We start from the raw sequence: 19,408 nt of genomic DNA on the forward strand, positions 1-19,408 counted from the left end.
GTAGATAAAAAGAGGAAGAGTGAGAGACAGAGAGGGGAGGGAGATAGAAAGAGGAAGAGTGAGAGAGAGAAGTGAGAGAGATCGAAAGAGGAAGAGTGAGAGAGAGAGGTGAGAGAGATCATAAAGGGGAGAAGGGGAAGATCAATTACAGAACAGGAGGGAGAGAGAAAAATGGAAGACACGAAAGAAAATCACCTAGAAAAGAGATTCAATAAAAAGTATTGTCTGTGCCTCCTCTGTGTTTTGTCCCTTAATTCACTCCAATTACCTGAAATAAACATCTCTCCTCTTTCTCTCCCCCAACAGCAATCTGGTAAAGAGCAGCCCACCACTGTGAAACTCTCCCAGATACAATGGGGGCGATTATTATTGGCAACCTTGATAAATATGAGAAGAGAAGACTTTATCAAAGAAATAATACAAATACTGAGCTATATTGTATGCAAAAAAATAAAGTGGGAAATGACATTATTTTATACTAACACATTTGCTCAGCGACAGATATTTGCCAAAGCTCCTGCCAAAATATAAAGCTACAGTAAAACAGCAGCATATGTCTGCGCTATCTGTGGAACGCTGCACACTGTAATCAAGAGCTTTCCACTTGGCAACATGTCTACTTTGTCTTTCTACTTGGCAACAGGTCTACTTTGTCTTGAGGTGGGTGAGAATGAGAGCCTGAGGGTACGAGAGGGAGAAATGCGATAAACGAGGCAAGTCACTTAGCATAAAAGGCTCAAAACTCCAACAGCATTTCTATTTTTTCAGTTTAGTCTTTTCTGGCTGACCTTTTTTTAGTCCCTCCTCTCTCTCTCTCTCTCTCTTTCCTCTGTTTCTCTGATTATACCTCACTCACCTCGTCTTTGAGACAGGCCCCCACTTGGGATGTGCTCTTGTCAGAATATACACTCAAAGCCCTCATTCCACCGGAATGACTGAAATAAAAGACTCCCCCCATTTCTTATCTTCCCCCTCCTGAGCACTAGGAATCGTCAGGCGGGGAGTCTCCTAGCATCCCACCACCCACATAGCGGTTAGAGCGTTGGGCCAGTAATTGAAAGGTCGCTGGTTCGAATACCCAAGCCGACAAGGTGAAAAATCATTCCCAAACATTTTTTTTAATCTCCTGGGTAAAATGTTCCATTCTTAGCTAATACATGCTCTATTAAACTCAAGTCTGTCTAAATTCAAAATACTCCGTGTGTCCCTGTCTTTCCCTTGAATCCAACACAAACAACGACGTGCTGCTCTAAAGCATCCTAGCAGGTATACAGTGGTACGCACTACAGCTTGTATCGTTGCCAGTAACATTTGAAGCACTACTTTTGCACCCCATTTGCATGATAAGCCACTTGTAGATGGAGTATTTGGAGCTGTAACTTCATCATCTACCTCAGCTGCATTATCCACCTTACAGACATTTTCATGGCATTATCATATCTAAAAAGCCATAGTGAATCTTTGAGTCAAGGGAAGAGAAGCACCATACATTGTCTGGCTTGGGAAGACAACAGCAACAACACCAAATAGAGCAGGGGTACTCAAGTACTATTTGAAAAGGTCTGGTCACACAAATTTCCTATGTGGAAAAGATCCTAATGGATATTGTCATTTATCGGCGTAGTCACAAACCCCACCTCTCAACCCATGTGACCCTAAGCTGTTCAACCTGTTCACATCCCTCTTGTAGGCCGAGAGAACATTTTGCTGTTTAAAACTAATTTCCTGCAATTCTAGCCATTGTGCCATGGGCAAAGAGAAAATGTTGCAGTTTTAATGTATTTTTTAAATATTTAATATTATGTGTTTAGATCATACCAAGGGTCATAACTTGACTGAGTTCCTAAATGATTTGTATTTGTTTTGTTGGGACCAACTACTGACCCCGTTCTGGGTCCGGACTGTGGTCCACCTGAGTTTGGCTGACAGAGAGTCTAGACAAAAGTATCTCTACCCTGCCATCTTAGTCCCAGCCAGTCAGACAGTTAATAAATTATGCTGATATCCTGAGGGTGGATATGGGGCTATAAAAAGCTTATAGCCGATAAAATGCTCACAAAACTAACCCCAGGACCTCTCGTCACTGATGCCAGTACACAGGGAGCGAGCCTGGAAGAATTGGTTAGTTTCCACGTTTCTCAGCGTCTCCTCTTGGTATGAGGGTGACAAGGAGACTGTGGGTGGCATGCTAAAGGCGTTTCAAGCTAATTATCTATTTGGACAAAGATCAAACACCCCACAGTGGAAATTATGTTCAATGTTTATGCAGAGCCCGGGCCTCTGAAATGCTACAAAGTCTCCTTGCAGGGGGCACGATAGGAAATAAAAGTGGAAAAAATATAGAATTGAAAAAATATAAAAGGCGGTTGAAGGGTTTTGTGTCCTGAGATTTTTGCTTGAGGGATTTAGTGTCCTGAGATTGTTGCTTGAAGGATTTAGTGTCCTGAGATTGTTGCTTGAGGGATTTAGTGTCCTGAGATTGTTGCTTGAGGGATTTAGTGTCCTGAGATTGTTGCTTGAGGGATTTAGTATCCTGAGATTGTTGCTTGAGGGATTTAGTGTCCTGAGATTGTTGCTTGAGGGATTTAGTGTCCTGAGATTGTTGCTTGAGGGATTTAGTGTCCTGAGATTAAGATTAAGGGTTTAGACATCATTTAGACATCATTTAAAAAATATATTTGCTTCCTGGTTAAATTTTCCTTTCTTAACTTATGCATGTTCTACTAAATTCTAAATATTCAGTGTGCCTGTCTTTCCCTTGAATCCAATGGGCATTCTTTCAGCTGCATGATTTCCAACGAATTTCATCTAGAACACTGCCTGGTTTCTTCTTCCGAGAGAGAGACAACAACAAATTCATCGATGTACAGTACAGTGGTTACTGTGTCTGTTGTGGCCTGGTATGAGTGACAGCCTTGAGAGGTGGATTGAAAGAGGTAATATTAAACCAGTGAACAAATATTTTTAGATATGGAGATACGCCTGGGAGAATGAGATTGAGGGCGGGAAGTGGGAGGACATAGAAGCAGCCCTATGTTTTTCATCTGAATCTTTAATCTTATCAGGGCAAGAGGTGCTCGAGGAGCGGAACGTAATTATAGGGTAATTTTAGAGCGGTGTGTGTGTGCTGCAAACTTACAGGGATGAAGGAAGGGTTGGGGGGACAAGGACAAAGTAACATCCATCGAGTGTACCTGACAAATGAGAAATATGCCAATTATCACTGTATAATATTACGTTTTTGAGATATTTTACGCCACGTCGTTATACCAAGTGCTTATAAGCGATGTTAATTTCATCTGTGTTTTTGTTAAGGTGAAGGGCAGACAACTGAGAGACACACAGTTTAATATTCAATTCAGAAATCTTTAAGTCAAGTTGTTACAAGCGCGGTTAACTTGACCAGTGTTTTCGTCTAGGGGAGCTGGGGCGGAGAGCAGACACTTGGGACGCGATGGACCGTGTGGAAGGAATCAGTATGGTTGGCAAATTAATCGGTGTCACGTTCCTCTTAATTTAACTAGCTGCCCACAGCTCATACATCTCAATAAACAATGTTGGTAGGTTGTTCCTCTTTTAAATTGGCATTTGCTACGATTTAATTTATTTGGGGAACGTGAAACAATCCTCTTGGCCATGGGATATTTCATTATATGGAGAATAATAAATAGTGGGAAGGGAGGCACGGTGCCATCCTGACCTGTGCATAGACTCCCATTCAAATAAATACATGGGAAAATAAGTGTGTGTGTAAGTGAGACAGAGAGAGAGCGAGACAAGAGATGGAAGGGTTTGGTCTATAATTTGGTCTTCTAAAATGTCATTAAGTACTGTTATGGTATAAATATGTAATAATTGTGGCAAACAATACCTACCACCTCCCATATCTCTAAACTGCCAACGAACAGATAAGTAGTACAGTTTCCCTGCTATCTCAGCAGATGTATAGAAGGTTTGCATTTCATACTTAACTAAATGGAGGAAGACATGAGAGGGAAAAAAACTGGATTGAATTTTTCAAGGGAGAGAAAGGCATCAAGCAGATGAGGAGGTAGACCTCTGCATAAAAAGGTCATCATGAGGTTCAAGTGTCAGGTCAAGAACTTTGAAAGTGCAGTCTCAAAAACCATCAAGTGCTATGATGAAACTGGCTCTCATAAGGAACGCCACAGGAAAGGAAGACCCAGAGTTACCTCTGCTGCAGAGGATAAGTTCATTAGAGTGAACTGCACCTCAGATTGCAGCCCAAATAAATGCTTCACAGAGTTCCAATAACGGACACATCTCACCATCAACTGTTCGGGAGACTGTGAATCAGGCCTTTATGGTCAAATTGCTGCAAAGAAACCACTACTAAAAGACACCAATAATAAGAAGGGACTTGCTTGGGCCGAGAAACATGAGCAATGGACATTAGACCGGTGGGAATCTGTCCTTTGGTCTGATGAGTCTAAATGTGAGATTTTTGGTTCCAACCTCCATGTCTTTGTGAGACGCAGAGAAGGTGAACGGATGATCTCTGCATGTGTGGTTCCCACCGTGAAGCATGGAGGAGGAGGTGTGATGGTGCTTTGCTGGTGACATTGTCTTTGATTTATTTTGAATTCCAGGCACACTTAGCCAGCATGACTACCACAGCATTCTGCAGCGATACGCCATCCCATCTGGTTTGCACTTAGTGGGACTATCATTTGTTTTTCAACAGGACAATGACCCAAAGCACACCTTCAGGCTGTGAAAGGGCTATTTGACCAAGAAGGAGAGTGATTGAGTGCTGCTTCAGATGACCTGGCACCCACAATTACCATATCTCAACCCAATTCAAATCAAAATCAAATGAAATGTATTTATATAGCCCTTCGTACATCAGCTGATATCTCAAAGTGCTGTACAGAAACCCAGCCTAAAACCCCAAACAGCAAGCAATGCAGGTGTAGGAGCACGATGGCTAGGAAAAACTCCCAAGAAAGGCCAAAACCTAGGAAGAAACCTAGAGATGAACCAGGCTATGTGGGATGGCCAGTCCTCTTCTGGCCAATTGAGATGGTTAGGGAAGAGTTTGCTGGGGACAGCAAGGGGACAGCAAGGAGTCATCATGTCAAGTAGGCCTGAGGCATGGTCCAAAGGCTCAGGTCCTCCGAGAGAGAGAAAGAAAGAGAGAAAGAGAGAATTAGAGAGAGCACACTTAAATTCACACAGGACACCGAATAGGACAGGAGAAGTACTCCAGATATAACAAACTGACCCTAGCCCCCCGACACAAACTACTGCAGCATAAATACTGGAGGCTGAGACAGGAGGGGTCAGGAGACACTGTGGCCCCATTCGAGGACACCCCCGGACAGGGCCAAACAGGAAGGATATAACCCCACCCACTTTGCCAAAGCACAGCCCCCACACCACTAGAGGGATATTTTCAACCACCAACTTACCATCCTGAGACAAGGCTGAGTATAGCCCACAAAGATCTCCGCCACGGCACAACCCAAGGGGGGGGGGGGGGGGGCAACCCAGACAGGAAGATCACATCAGTGACTCAACCCACTCAAGTGAAGCACTGGAAAGAGGGGAACCGGCCAGGCAGAGACAGCAAGGGCGGTTCGTTGCTCCAGAGCCTTTCCGTTCACCTTCCCATTCCTGGGCCAGACTACACTCAATCATATGACCCACTGAAGAGATGAGTCTTCAGTAAAGACTTAAAGGTTAAGACCGAGTTTGCGTCTCTGAAATGGGTAGGCAGACCGTTCCATAAAAATGGAGCTCTATAGGAGAAAGCCCTGCCTCCAGCTGTTTGTTTAGAAATTCTAGGGACAATTAGGAGGCCTGCGTCTTGTGACCGTAGCATACGTGTAGGTATGTACGGCAGGACCAAATCAGAGAGATAGGTAGGAGCAAGCCCATGTAATGCTTTGTAGGTTAGCAGTAAAACCTTGATATCAGCCCTTGCTTTGACAGGAAGCCAGTGTAGGGAGGCTAGCACTGGAGTAATATGATCCAATTTTGGGCTTCTAGTCAGGATTCTAGCAGCCGTATTTAGCACTAACTGAAGTTTATTTAGTGCTTTATCCGGGTAGCCGGAAAGTAGAGCATTGCAGTAGTCAAACCTAGAAGTGACAAAAGCATGGATACATTTTTCTGCATCATTTTTGGACAGAAAGTTTCAGATTTTTGCAATGTTACGTAGATGGAAAAAAGCTGTCCTTGAAATGGTCTTGATATGTTCTTCAAAAGAGAGATCAGGGTCCAGAGTAACGCCGAGGTCCTTCACAGTTTTATTTGAGACGACTGTACAACCATTAAGATTAATTGTCAGATTCAACAGAATATCTCTTTGTTTATTGGGACCTAGAACAAGCATCTCTGTTTTGTCCGAGTTTAAAAGTAGAAAGTTTGCAGCCATCCACTTCCTTATGTCTGAAACACATGCTTCTAGCGAGGGCAATTTTGGGGCTTCACCATGTTTCATTGAAATGTACAGCTGTGTGTCATCCGCATAGCAGTGAATGTTAACATTATGTTTTCGAATGACATCCCCAAGAGGTAAAATATATAGTGAAAACAATAGTGGTCCTAAAACGGAACCTTGAGGAACACCGAAATTTACAGTTGATTTGTCAGAGGACAAACCATTCACAGAGACAAACTGATATCTTTCTGACAGATAAGATCTAAACCAGGCCAGGACTTGTCTGTGTAGACCAATTTGGGTTTCCAATCTCTCCAAAAGAATGTGGTGATCGATGGTATCAAAAGCAGCACTAAGGTCTAGGAGCACGAGGACAGATGCAGAGCCTCGGTCTGATGCCATTAAATGATGATGCACGGTACGGTCTTTCCAAGCTAGTCGGAAGACTTCCAGTTTGGTGTGGCGCCATTTCCGTTCCAATTTTCTGGAAGCTTGCTTCAGAGCTCGGGTATTTTCTGTGTACCAGGGAGCTAGTTTCTTATGAGAAATGTTTTTAGTTTTTAGGGGTGCAACTGCATCTAGGGTATTGCGCAAGGCTAAATTGAGTTCCTCAGTTAGGTGGTTAACTGATTTTTGTCCTCTGGCGTCCATGGGTAGACAGAGGGAATCTGGAAGGACATCAAGGAATCTTTGTGTTGTCTGTGAATTTATAGCACGACTTTTGATGTTCCTTGGTTGGGGTCTGAGCAGATTATTTGTTGCAATTGCAAATGTAATAAAATGGTGGTCCGATAGTCCAGGATTTTGAGGAAAAACATTAAGATCCACAACATTTATTCCATGGGACAAAACTAGGTCCAGAGTATGACTGTGACAGTGAGTGGGTCCAGAGACATGTTGGACAAAACCCACTGAGTCGATGATGGCTCCGAAAGCCTTTTGGAGTGGGTCTGTGGACTTTTCCATGTGAATATTAAAGTCACCAAAGATTAGAATATTATCTGCTATGACTACAAGGTCCGATAGGAATTCAGGGAACTCAATGAGGAACGCTGTATATGGCCCAGGAGGCCTGTAAACAGTAGCTATAAAAAGTGATTGAGTAGGCTGCATAGATTTCATGACTAGAAGCTCAAAAGACGAAAACATATATTTTTTTTTGTAAATTGAAATTTGCTATCGTAAATGTTAGCAACACCTCCCCCTTTGCGGGATGCATGGGGGATAAGGTCACTAGTGTAGCCAGGAGGTGAGGCCTCATTTAACACAGTAAATTCATCAGGCTTAAGCCATGTTTCAGTCAGGCCAATCACATCAAGATTATGATCAGTGATTAGTTCATTGACTATAATTGCCTTTGAAGTAAGGGATCGAACATTAAGTAGCCCTATTTTGAGATGTGAGGTATCATGATCTCTTTCAATAATGACAGGAATGGAGGAGGTCTTTATCCTAGTGAGATTGCTAAGGCGAGGGTGGTTACTTTGAAGAATGTAAAATATAAAGTATATTTTGATTTGTTTAACACTTTTTGGGTTACCTCATGATTCCATATGTGTTCTTCCATAGTTTTGATGTCTTCACTATTATTCTACAATGTAGAAAATAGTAAAACTAAAGAGAAACTGTTGAATGAGTAGGTGTGTCCACACTTTTGACTGATACTGTATTATTTGAAATCTTTGAAAATATTTTAGTAGTTCTTGATTGAGCTTGACAGGCACAATGCAACCATTGGAATAGACAGAAAACTTGTCAACCCTGCCTATCTGGCACCACGAGCAGACTTGTGCTGATGCTGAAAGATCTTTGAAAGATGTCAGGAACTATTTGAACCCAGGTCTGCCTGCCACACACAGCAAACAGCCCACAGGTTTTAAAGCAGCACCAGCTCCAACTCATGTACTTCTCCACCCAAAGTCTCCCACACAGGAACAAAAGTCTCCTCTCCATGGCAACTCACCAGTGCAGTGTATGCACTGTACCAGCAGGGGGGGTGGAACAGACCTGGGTTCACATACAATTTGAAATAATATTCAAATACTTTAGCTAGGCTTGATTGAGTGTGAGCCACACCTACCTGGCACTCCAGGCAGGCTAAAGTAAGCACTCAAAGTATTTGAGAAATTTCAAGTAGTATTTGAACCCAGGTGTGGAGATAAATACAAACTCAGAGTATCAGCATATAGCCTACAGACAGACGTTGCAGAGACGCTGCCTGTCAGATCAAAACCCCCCAACCTGCCGCAATGCCAAAAAACTCACTCGATACTTCAAAGGCTCACATTTCATGCTTTGAAATGTCTTTTTTTGTATTTAGATTACAATCAAGACTCACACAAACTGAAATGAGTTTATCAGAATCCCGTGGAAACAAAGAGTTGATGTTGAACGTGCGGAGGTAGGGCCATCATAAGCCATAGACTTACAATAAGGGGCCACGGAGCAAGCGAGCAGAGAGAAAGAGATGTGGGGTCTGTTAACTGGTGGGTTGGTGAGTATTGGATTGATCAAAGCTCTGAGGCCATGCCAGTTTTCTGTACTGTACTGAGTGGAACGAAAGCTGGGTGGGAGTCCACAGAGGGACATTGAGCGTCGCTCTGCATATGGCTTTTAAATATTTCATCAGATGGACTGCCAATAGAAGAGATGTACATCTGAAGCAAGACCTTTTATTGCTAATTAAGCACAACGTTAATAAAGGGTGTGTGTGTGTGTGTGTGAGAGAGAGAGAGAGAGAGAGAGCGAGAGAGAGAAAGAGAGTGGGTGTTTGGGATATTTCTTCAAATGAACTTTAAATTAAGTTCAGATGCGATTGTGAAGGTTTTGATAATGGACTTTGGTGCCGTGGGGAAGCTAGCAAGACACTGGCATAAGCTTGTGTTTGACGGTTGTGGTTTTATGGAGCATGCAGCCTTGCCTTTTGTTGTCAGTTAATAGAATTCCCCAATGTTTTCCCAGATTCCCAATGGGAAGTAAATTACTATACAGCGGAAGGGCTTTAAAACTCCCTCTTCCCTGAGACTTTAAATAAAATCTGGGAGAGGAGGAGGGAACTTCAGACGGACTCCAGTGTACAGAGCAACCACAAACACAACCTTGATGCCTTATTATAATATTCTAACCTATTTAAATGTCTAATGTGGGAAGATGTGGCGAGAGGTAAGCCTTTCTTCTATATGGTGTCATTCAAAACCACAATGGGTGGAAATAGATTAAGGATGGAAAAAAATGGATTCAATTTCCAGCCTTCTGTTTTTATGTAGGTCAGAGGCAGCTATCTGCTAAATAATGAAAATGGACACTGGAAGATGGTTTGCTTGTGTGTGTGTGTGTGTGTGCGTGTGTGTGTGTGTGTGTGTTTCCTATCCTTGTGAGGATGTGAAACAAGGAAAATTCAGACAAGTGGGGACATTTCGCCAGTCCTCACAAGGAAAAAAGCTATTTTAGGCTTTGGGGTTAGGTTTAGAACTAGGGTTATGGGTTAGGTTTAGGGTTAGGGGCTAAGGTTAAGGGCTAAGGTTAAGGTTAAGGTTTGGGGTTAAGGTTAAGGGTTAAGGTTAAGGTTAGGTTAAGGGTTTGGGAAAATATGATTTTGAATGGGAATTGTTTGTTTGGTCCTCACAGTAAAACAAACGTGTGTGTGTGTGTGTGTGTGTGTGTGTGTGTGTGTGTATACAAGGCAGAGTAGGGAGGTGTAGCGAGAGGGAAGCCTCTCTTTAATAGGGTGTCATGTCATTAAAAACCAGAATGAGTTTAAATAAATTAAATTGATTCCAGCCATCTGCTCTTATGTAGGTTAGAGGCCTGTTAAATAATTTAAATAGACACTGGAAGATGGTGTGTGTGTGTATGTTTACTATCCTTGTGGAGACCAGAAGTTAGTGGTTAGGTTTAGTAGCTAGGGTTAGGGGTTAGTGCTTAGGTTTAGTAGCTAGGGTTAGGGGTTAGTGGTTAGGTTTAGTAGCTAGGGTTAGGGGTTAGGTTTAGTAGCTAGGGTTAGGGGTTAGGTTTAGTAGCTAGGGTTAGGGGTTAGTGGTTAGGTTTAGTAGCTAGGGTTAGGGGTTAGTGGTTAGGTTTAGTAGCTAGGGTTAGGGGTTAGTGGTTAGGTTTAGTAGCTAGGGTTAGGGGTTAGTGGTTAGGTTTAGTAGCTAGGGTTAGGGGTTAGTGGTTAGGTTTAGTAGCTAGGGTTAGGGGTTAGTGGTTAGGTTTAGTAGCTAGGGTTAGGGGTTAGTGGTTAGGTTTAGTAGCTAGGGTTAGGGGTTAGTGGTTAGGTTTAGTAGCTAGGGTTAGGGGTTAGTGGTTAGGTTTAGTAGCTAGGGTTAGGGGTTAGTGGTTAGGTTTAGTAGCTAGGGTTAGGGGTTAGTGGTTAGGTTTAGTAGCTAGGGTTAGTGGTTAGGTTTAGTAGCTAGGGTTAGGGGTTAGTGGTTAGGTTTAGTAGCTAGGGTTAGGGGTTAGTGGTTAGGTTTAGTAGCTAGGGTTAGGGGTTAGTGGTTAGGTTTAGTAGCTAGGGTTAGGGGTTAGGTTTAGTAGCTAGGGTTAGGGGTTAGTGGTTAGGTTTAGTAGCTAGGGTTAGGGGTTAGTGGTTAGGTTTAGTAGCTAGGGTTAGGGGTTAGTGGTTAGGTTTAGTAGCTAGGGTTAGTGGTTAGGTTTAGTAGCTAGGGTTAGGGGTTAGTGGTTAGGTTTAGTAGCTAGCGTTAGGGGTTAGTGGTTAGGTTTAGTAGCTAGGGTTAGGGGTTAGTGGTTAGGTTTAGTAGCTAGGGTTAGGGGTTTGAGTTTAAGGTTAGGGAAAATAGGATTACAGGCTACAGCTATAAACAACATGTTTCAAATGCTCTGCCTGCGGCAATGGAACCCTGACCTGTTCACCGGATGTGCTACCTTGTCCCAGACCAGCAGGTGCGGTAGAGATACTCTGAATGATCGGCTATGAAAAGCCAACTGACATTTACTCCTGAGGTGCTGATCAGTTGCACCCTCTACAACCACTGATTATTATTATTTGACCATGCTGGTCATTTATGAACATTTAAACATCTTGGCCATGTTCTGTTATAATCTCCACCCGGCACAGCCAGAAGAGGACTGGCCACCCCTCAGAGCCTGGTTCCTCTCTAGGTTTCTTCCTAGGTTCCGGCCTATCTATGTAGTTTTTCCTTGCCACCGTGCTTCTACACCTGCATTACTTGCTGTTTGGGGTTTTAGGCTGGGTTTCTGTACAGCATTTTGTGACAGCAGCTGATGTAAGAAGGGCTTTATAAATACATTTGATTGATTGATTGATTGATACCCCAAGAGACTTGCAGCTGTAATTGCAGCAAAAGGTAGCTCTACAAAGTTTTGACTTTGGGGGGGGTGAATATTTATGCACGCTCAAGTAAATTTTTTTGTCTTATTTCTTGTTTGTTTCACAATAAAAAATATTTTGCATCTTCAAAGTGGTAGGCATGTTGTGTAAATCAAATGATACAAACCACCCAAAAATCAATTGTAATTCCAGTTTGTAAGGCAACAAAATAGGAAAAATGCCAAGGGGGGTGAATACTTTCGCAAACCACTGTATATGGCAGTGGTGGTGGGCTCCCCTATAGTCCCCAGCCTTTGAATGCCACTGGGCACTTTTTGTCCCTTTACCTGAGATCTGGAAGCAGATCATCTCTGATGTCATTTTACAGAACAGAATGTAGAAGATGAAACAGTTCATCCCCATTGAAATTTTGGTGATAGAAACAGATGGAGAAATTATGCTCTCTCAGTTGCCATAGAAACATGCCCATCAAGTCACACAACACACACACAACACTCACAAAAAGCACTCTTTCAGTCAGCACAATGCAGTCAAAAGGCACCATGCAGTCAAAATGTACATTTACGTAGTTTAGCAGAAGCTCTAATCCAGAGCGACATCAACAGATTTTTCACATGGTTGCCTAGAGGATTCAAAGCAGCGACCTCTCGGTTACTGGCCCAACGCTCTTAACCGCTAGGCTACCTGCCTATTTACTATTTCCCACTAAACATGGTGACATACAGCACTGTAATCCAAGAGCAGCGAAGCCTTATTGACAAGTATCCTGCATTGGGAAATTCCCCACCAGGCTCACATGAAGATAAATGACATGGCCAAGATAGACGAGCCAAGTGGGACAGACAGTGATAGGATAGGAATATGATTTATCTAGGTCTGATAATGAACTACATGGTTCACAACACTGTTAGGAGAGTTTCCCATCTCTCAGTGGGTGCTTTATGGCATTGTTGTGTTGTCTGTTACTCACACCAACCAAGAGAAACAGAGAGAGAGGAAGAGAGGAAGAGAGAAAGCGAAAGAGAGTGAGAGAGAAAGAAAGAGAGCGATAGAGAGCGAAAGTGAGAGCAGGAGAGAGAGCAGGAGTGAGAGAGAGAGAGAAAGAGAGAGCGAAAGTGAGAGCGGGAGAGAGCGCGAGTGAGAGAGAGAGAGAAAGAGAGCGGGAGAGAGCGCGAGTGAGAGAGAGAGAAAGAGAGAGCAAAAGTGAGAGCAGGAGAGAGAGCAGGAGTGAGAGAGAGAGAGAGAAAGAGAGAGCGGGAGAGAGCGAGAGAAGGACAAAGTTCTCAGTGTGTTGGTTATCAACTTTAATTGAAAAGGGCCCAATTCCATGCTGAGTCATCCACAGGGCCAGTATCGTGTCACTGACCTGGGTTCAAACACCATTGTAAATCATTTGAAATACCCCTGCTATGCCTGTTGCAAGGAACCAATCAAAAAGTGCCACAGTGCAAACCCATCCCAACTGACACTCCCGACAGTCTTAAGAAAGCGCTCAAAGCATTTGAAAGATTTAAATTAGTATTTGAACCCAGGTCTGGTTGTTCGGCTTTCACAAGGGATGCCTAACTATGTCTACAGCATGTGTTACTGCCTCACGCTCTCGTAGAATACAATCCTTCTCAGTCCAAGTTTGACGCTAGATTAATCTCTAGTTACATGCCTGCCGTACAGTGGGAGCCTCTGGGCTTAGACACACCAATAATTGTGTTCTTGTTTTTCCCAATCTAAGAGGCAATGAGAACATTGTGAGATTGTGGAGGCCTGTCAAATGCAGAGACGTACAGTGACAGATCGTGTTGTGATGCATGCTTGCACACAGCAGATACACAGTAGATACTTGATAGAAGTCATTGGTAGACTTACGACAGGGTTCTCTCCAGCCGACTGCCTGTGGACCCAATGATCTCCCCCAGAGTGCAGAACATCTGGCCCAGGAAGTCCTGTAACGGGAGAACAACTAGCTCATATTACCCATGAAGTAGCAGTTTTTAACACCTAGCTCATATTACCTATGGAGTACCAGATTTAAAATGTAGCTCATATTATCCACAGAGTACCAGATTTAAAACGTAGCTCATATTATCCACAGAGTACCAGATTTAAAACGTAGCTCATATTATCCACAGAGTACCAGATTTAAAACGTAGCTCATATTACCCACGGAGTACCAGATTTAAAAACGTAGCTCATATTACCCACGGAGTACCAGATTTAAAACGTAGCTCATATTATCCACAGAGTACCAGATTTAAAACGTAGCTCATATTATCCACAGAGTACCAGATTTAAAACGTAGCTCATATTATCCACAGAGTACCAGATTTAAAACGTAGCTCATATTACCCACGGAGTACCAGATTTAAAACGTAGCTCATATTACCCATGGAGTACCAGATTTAACACCTAGCTCATATTACCCATGGAGTACCAGATTTAACACCTAGCTCATATTACCCATGGAGTACCAGATTTAACACCTAGCTCATATTACCCATGGAGTACCAGATTTTAACACCTAGCTCATATTACCCATGGAGTACCAGATTTAACACCTAGCTCATATTACCCATGGAGTACCAGATTTAACACCTAGCTCATATTACCCATGGAGTACCAGATTTAACACCTAGCTCATATTACCCATGGAGTACCAGATTTAACACCTAGCTCATATTACCCATGGAGTACCTGTAAGGGTGTTTAACTGGCGGCAGAGAAGTCAGACGCAGGAGAGAAATAACTGTTTCCAACGGCGCAGTTTATATACAAAAAAAAACACAGGAAAACATAATAATAAAAATCAATGGGCAACACAACCCGATTTTCACCAGTACAGACGTACACAAACACAATAAACAATCACCGACAAGTACATGAGGGGAAACAGAGGGATAAATACACAACATGTCATTGATGGGATTGGAACCAGGTGTGATGGAAGACAAGACAAAACCAATGGAAAATGAATCAGCGATGGCTAGAAGGTCGGTGACGTCGACCGCCGAACACCGCCCGAATAAGGAGGGACCATATCCTGGTTAACTCTCTCCACCTGCCCGTTACTCTCGGGGTGAAAACCTGAGGTAAGGCTGACCGAGACCCCCAGACGTTCCAGGAACGCCCTCCAGACCCTCGACGTGAACTGGGGATCACAATCAGACACTATATCCTCAGGCACCCTGTAGTGCCGGAAGACGTGAGTTAACAAGGCCTCCGCAGTCAGTAGGGCCGTAGAGAGACCGGGCAAAGGGAGGAGACAACAGGACTTAGAGAAACGATCCACAACGACCAGGATCGTGATGTTACTGTGATGGAGGTAGATCGGTGAGGAAATCGATTGACAGGTGTGACCATGGCCGTTGTGGAACGGGTAAGAGTTGTAACTTACCTCTGGGCAGGTGCCTAGGAGCCTTACACTGGAAGCACACCAAGCAGGAAGAAACATAAACCCTCACATCCTTAGACAAAGTGGGCCCCCAGTACCTCCCACTAAGACAGCGCACCGACCGATCCCAGGATGACCAGAGGAGGGTGACGTGTGGGCCCAATAGATCAGCCAGTCGAGGACAGCAGACGGAATGTACAGACGCCCAGCTGGACACTGGAGGGGAGCGGGCTCTGCACGTAACGCCTGCTCAATGTCCGCATCCAGCTCCCACACTACCGGCGCCACCAGGCAGGAGGCGGGGTGTATGGGAGTGGGATCCATGGGCCGCTCCTCTGTGTCATACAGCCGGGACAATGCGTCTGCCTTAACGTTCTGGGAGCCTGGTCTGTAGGAAAGGGTAAACACAAAATGGGTGAAAAACATGGCCCACCTTGCCTGGCGAGGGTTCAGTCTCCTCGCTGCACGGATGTACTCCAGATTGCGGTGGTCAGTCCATATGAGAAAAGGGTGTCTAGCCCCCTCAAGCCAATGTCTAATAAAAATCAATGGGCAACACAACCCGATTTTCACCAGTACAGATGTACACAAACAAGGACATGAGGGGAAACAGAGGGATAAATATACAACATGTAATTGATGGGATTGGAACCAGGTGTGATGGAAGACAAGACAAAACCAATGGAAAATTAAAAATGGATCACAACACAACATGGGGAAACATTTTCCTCTGTTAAAGACACCTGCGCTGAGAGCTAATGCACTGTAAATGTAGTTATAATCTACATCGCAGCTTATCTTTGAACTTTTCTTTAGGAACTTTAATTTAACCTGAGATATAGTTAAGGCACGATATTCACACGCCAAAAGTAATGCAATCGCCATGTGCAGTATATGTGATCTCTGGTCCTATTGTTACATTATTACAGATATATAGTGCCTTCAGAAAGTATTCACGCCCCTTGACTTTTTCCTCATTTTGTTGTGTTACAGCCTGAATTTACAATTGATCAATTTTGGTCACTGGCCTACACGCAATACATAGCGGTTAAGAGCGTTGGGCCAGTAGCCAAAAGGTTGCAGGTTTGAATTCCCGAGCTGACTAGGTGAACAATCTGCCGATGTGCCTTTGAGCAAGGCACTTAACCCTAATAGTAAATATAATGTATTGCTACAATTTTAGAAAAAATCATCTGAGTCAATAAGTATTCAACCCCTTTGTTATGACAAGCCTAAATAAATTTAGGAGTAAAAATGTAACAAGTTCACATAATAAGTTGCATGGACTCACTCTGTGTGCAATAATAGTGTTAAACATGATTTTTTAATGACTACCTCATCTCTGTACCCTACACATACAATTATCTGTAAGGTCCCTCAGTTGAGCAGAGAATTTCAAACACAGATTCAACCACAAAGACCAGGGAGGTTTTCCAATGCCTCGCAAAGGGGGGGCACCAATTCGTAGATGGGTAAAAAATCATTTAAAAAATACATTGAATATCCCTTTAAGCATGGTGAAGTTATTAATTACACTTTGGGTGGTGTATCAATACACCCAGTCACTACAAAGACACAGACCTCCTTAACTCCAGTTGCTGGAGAGGAAGGAAACCACTCCGGTATTTCACCATGAGGCCAATGGTGACTTTAAAACAGTTACAGAATAGAATTTCTGTGATAGAAAACTGAGGATGGATCAACAACATTGCAGTTACTCCATAATACTAAGCTAATTGACAGAGTGAAAAGATGAAAATCCAACGCAACACATCACAGAGGAGCACTCATCATATTTTCAAGCATGGTGGTGGCTTCATCATGTTATGGGTATGCTGATCATCGGCATGGACTAGCGAGTTTTTTATGGAATGGAATAAATGGAATAAATGGAATAGAGGTAAAAGCACAGGCAAAATCCAACAGGAAAACCTAGTTCAGTCTGCTTTCCAACAGACACTGGGAGACAAATTCACCTTTCAGCAGGACAAAAACACAAGTACAAATATACACTGGAGTTGCTTACCAAGACGGCATTGAACGTTCCTGAATGGCATACTTACACTTTTGACTTATATCGGCTTAAAAATCTATGGCAAGACTAGAAAACGGCTGTCTAACAATGATCAACAACTAACTTGACAGAGCTTGAAGAATTATTTCATTATTTAATAATGTGAAAATATTGTACAATATAGGTGTGCAAAGCTCTTAGAGACGTACCCAGAAGAAAATCACAGCTTTAAACTGCTGCTAAAGGTGATTCTAACATGTATTGACTCAGGGAATTGAAAACATATCTAATCAAATATATAATTTTGAACAAATGTTAGCATTTTCTTACACTTTGACATTAGAGTATTTTGTGTGGATCATTGACATAAAATTACATTTCAATCCCACTTTGTAACACAACAAAATATGGAGAATATAAAGGGGTGTGAATACTTTCTGAAGGCACTGTAATTCCAATGCAAGAACCCAAATGACGCCCCCGGGTATAGCTACATATCGTTATGTTACATCAAAGAAATAGATACACTATGTTCTGATTTTCGTGGTAGCCTATTTGTTCCCCTGGTTGTGAATGGAACTGTATGTATTGGAAAGTGTATTTTGCCATATCACAACTGTCACGCCCTGACCTTAGAGAGCCTTTTTATGTCTCTATTTGGTTTGGTCTGGGTGTGATTTGGGTGGGCATTCTATGTTCTGTTGTTTTCTATGTTTTTTTATTTCTATGTTTTGGCCAGGTATGGTTCTCAATCAGGGACAGCTGTCTATCGTTGTCTCTGATTGGGAATCATACTTAGGCCGTATGATTTGTGGGAAGTTGTCTTGGTTAGGGGCACTATAGCCCTTTTGTTATTTCTGGTTTTGTACGCTGCACCTTGGTCTCATTCCGACGACGGCCGTGACAACAACATGTTGCTGAACTCAAGAGCAGCGTGATTTTCCATGAATGAAGCGAGCCTATAGGCCTATTCATATGGCAAGACAGCATGGCTGCATCTGTAGTAGGCTGTAGGCTTTTGGATCTTCATGTTTGTTTATTGCATTTGTTTACTGTTAATGTAACTAGCCTAAGTATAGATTCTGTCATGACTTTTTAGATTTTGTTTACTTTGTATCGCTGTTTTGTTCTGTTTGCATTCAATAGTTCACATTCGCAGTTGTGTCAGTATTCTTAGCCAAACTGCTACTCAGTGTTTTTGTTTGCATGCATGAATAACTAGGCTACTACTTTCAGCATTAAGTTAGCATTATTTTGGTGAGACAGCTGTGTGTACGTCTGCATTCACACAGGCTGTTTGTAATAGGTGAATTGCCCTATCTACTATATATTTACCAAAACGGCTAGCAAAGAACATTACAAATCATGTTAAACACTATTAGCACACACAGAGTCCATGCAACTTATTGTGACTTGTTAAGCACATTTCTACTCCTGACCTTATTTAGGTTTGTCATAACGAAGGGGTTAAATACTTAAATAATCTAAATGTAATCAATTTTAAATTCAAGCTGTAACACAACAAAATGTGGAATACTTTGAAGGCTCTGCATATTGAATTCTGCTTAGATCACGCTATCCCAAAATAAATATAAAAGTTCCAATTCAAGAAGTGACAGGTTGGCAAAAGATCTCTGCGGTGCTCTACCAGCTCCACGGACAGCACTCTACAACCTAAAGCAAGATCTCCGCTGTGCTCTACCAGCTCCACGGACAGCACTCTACAACCTAAAGCAAGATCTCCGCTGTGCTCTACCAGCTCCACGGACAGCACTCTACAACCTAAAGCAAGATCTCCGCTGTGCTCTACCAGCTCCACGGACAGCACTCTACAACCTAAAGCAAGATCTCCGCTGTGCTCTACCAGCTCCACGGACAGCACTCTACAACCTAAAGCAAGATCTCCGCTGTGCTCTACCAGCTCCACGGACAGCACTCTACAACCTAAAGCAAGATCTCCGCTGTGCTCTACCAGCTCCACGGACAGCACTCTACAACCTAAAGCAAGATCTCCGCTGTGCTCTACCAGCTCCACGGACAGCACTCTACAACCTAAAGCAAGATCTCCGCTGTGCTCTACCAGCTCCACGGACAGCACTCTACAACCTAAAGCAAGATCTCCGCTGTGCTCTACCAGCTCCACGGACAGCACTCTACAACCTAAAGCAAGATCTCCGCTGTGCTCTACCAGCTCCAGGGACAGCACTCTACAACCTAAAGCAAGATCTCCGCTGTGCTCTACCAGCTCCACGGACAGCACTCTACAACCTAAAGCAAGATCTCTGCTGTGCTCTA

General features: G+C 43.1%; 1 protein-coding gene across 3 annotated transcripts in view; it reads right to left on the reverse strand.

The window, feature by feature from the left end:
• Positions 1–18,442, reverse strand: part of LOC115123446 (copine-9-like) — an 87,788-nt gene extending 69,346 nt beyond the window's left edge. For 2 of the 3 annotated variants that reach the window (XM_065003926.1, XM_065003915.1), the window contains exon 1: positions 13,578–18,442. In XM_065003926.1, coding sequence (XP_064859998.1) covers positions 13,578–13,639 — 62 coding nt within the window. In that variant the 5' untranslated portion in view covers positions 13,640–18,442. The remainder of the gene's footprint in view (positions 1–13,577) is intronic. The other variant, XM_065003921.1, reaches the window with a different exon arrangement.
• Positions 18,443–19,408: the final 966 nt, after the last annotated feature.

The sequence above is a fragment of the Oncorhynchus nerka genome, linkage group LG2 (genome assembly GCF_034236695.1).
Source record: "Oncorhynchus nerka isolate Pitt River linkage group LG2, Oner_Uvic_2.0, whole genome shotgun sequence".
NCBI classification, from domain to species: Eukaryota; Metazoa; Chordata; class Actinopteri; order Salmoniformes; family Salmonidae; genus Oncorhynchus; species Oncorhynchus nerka.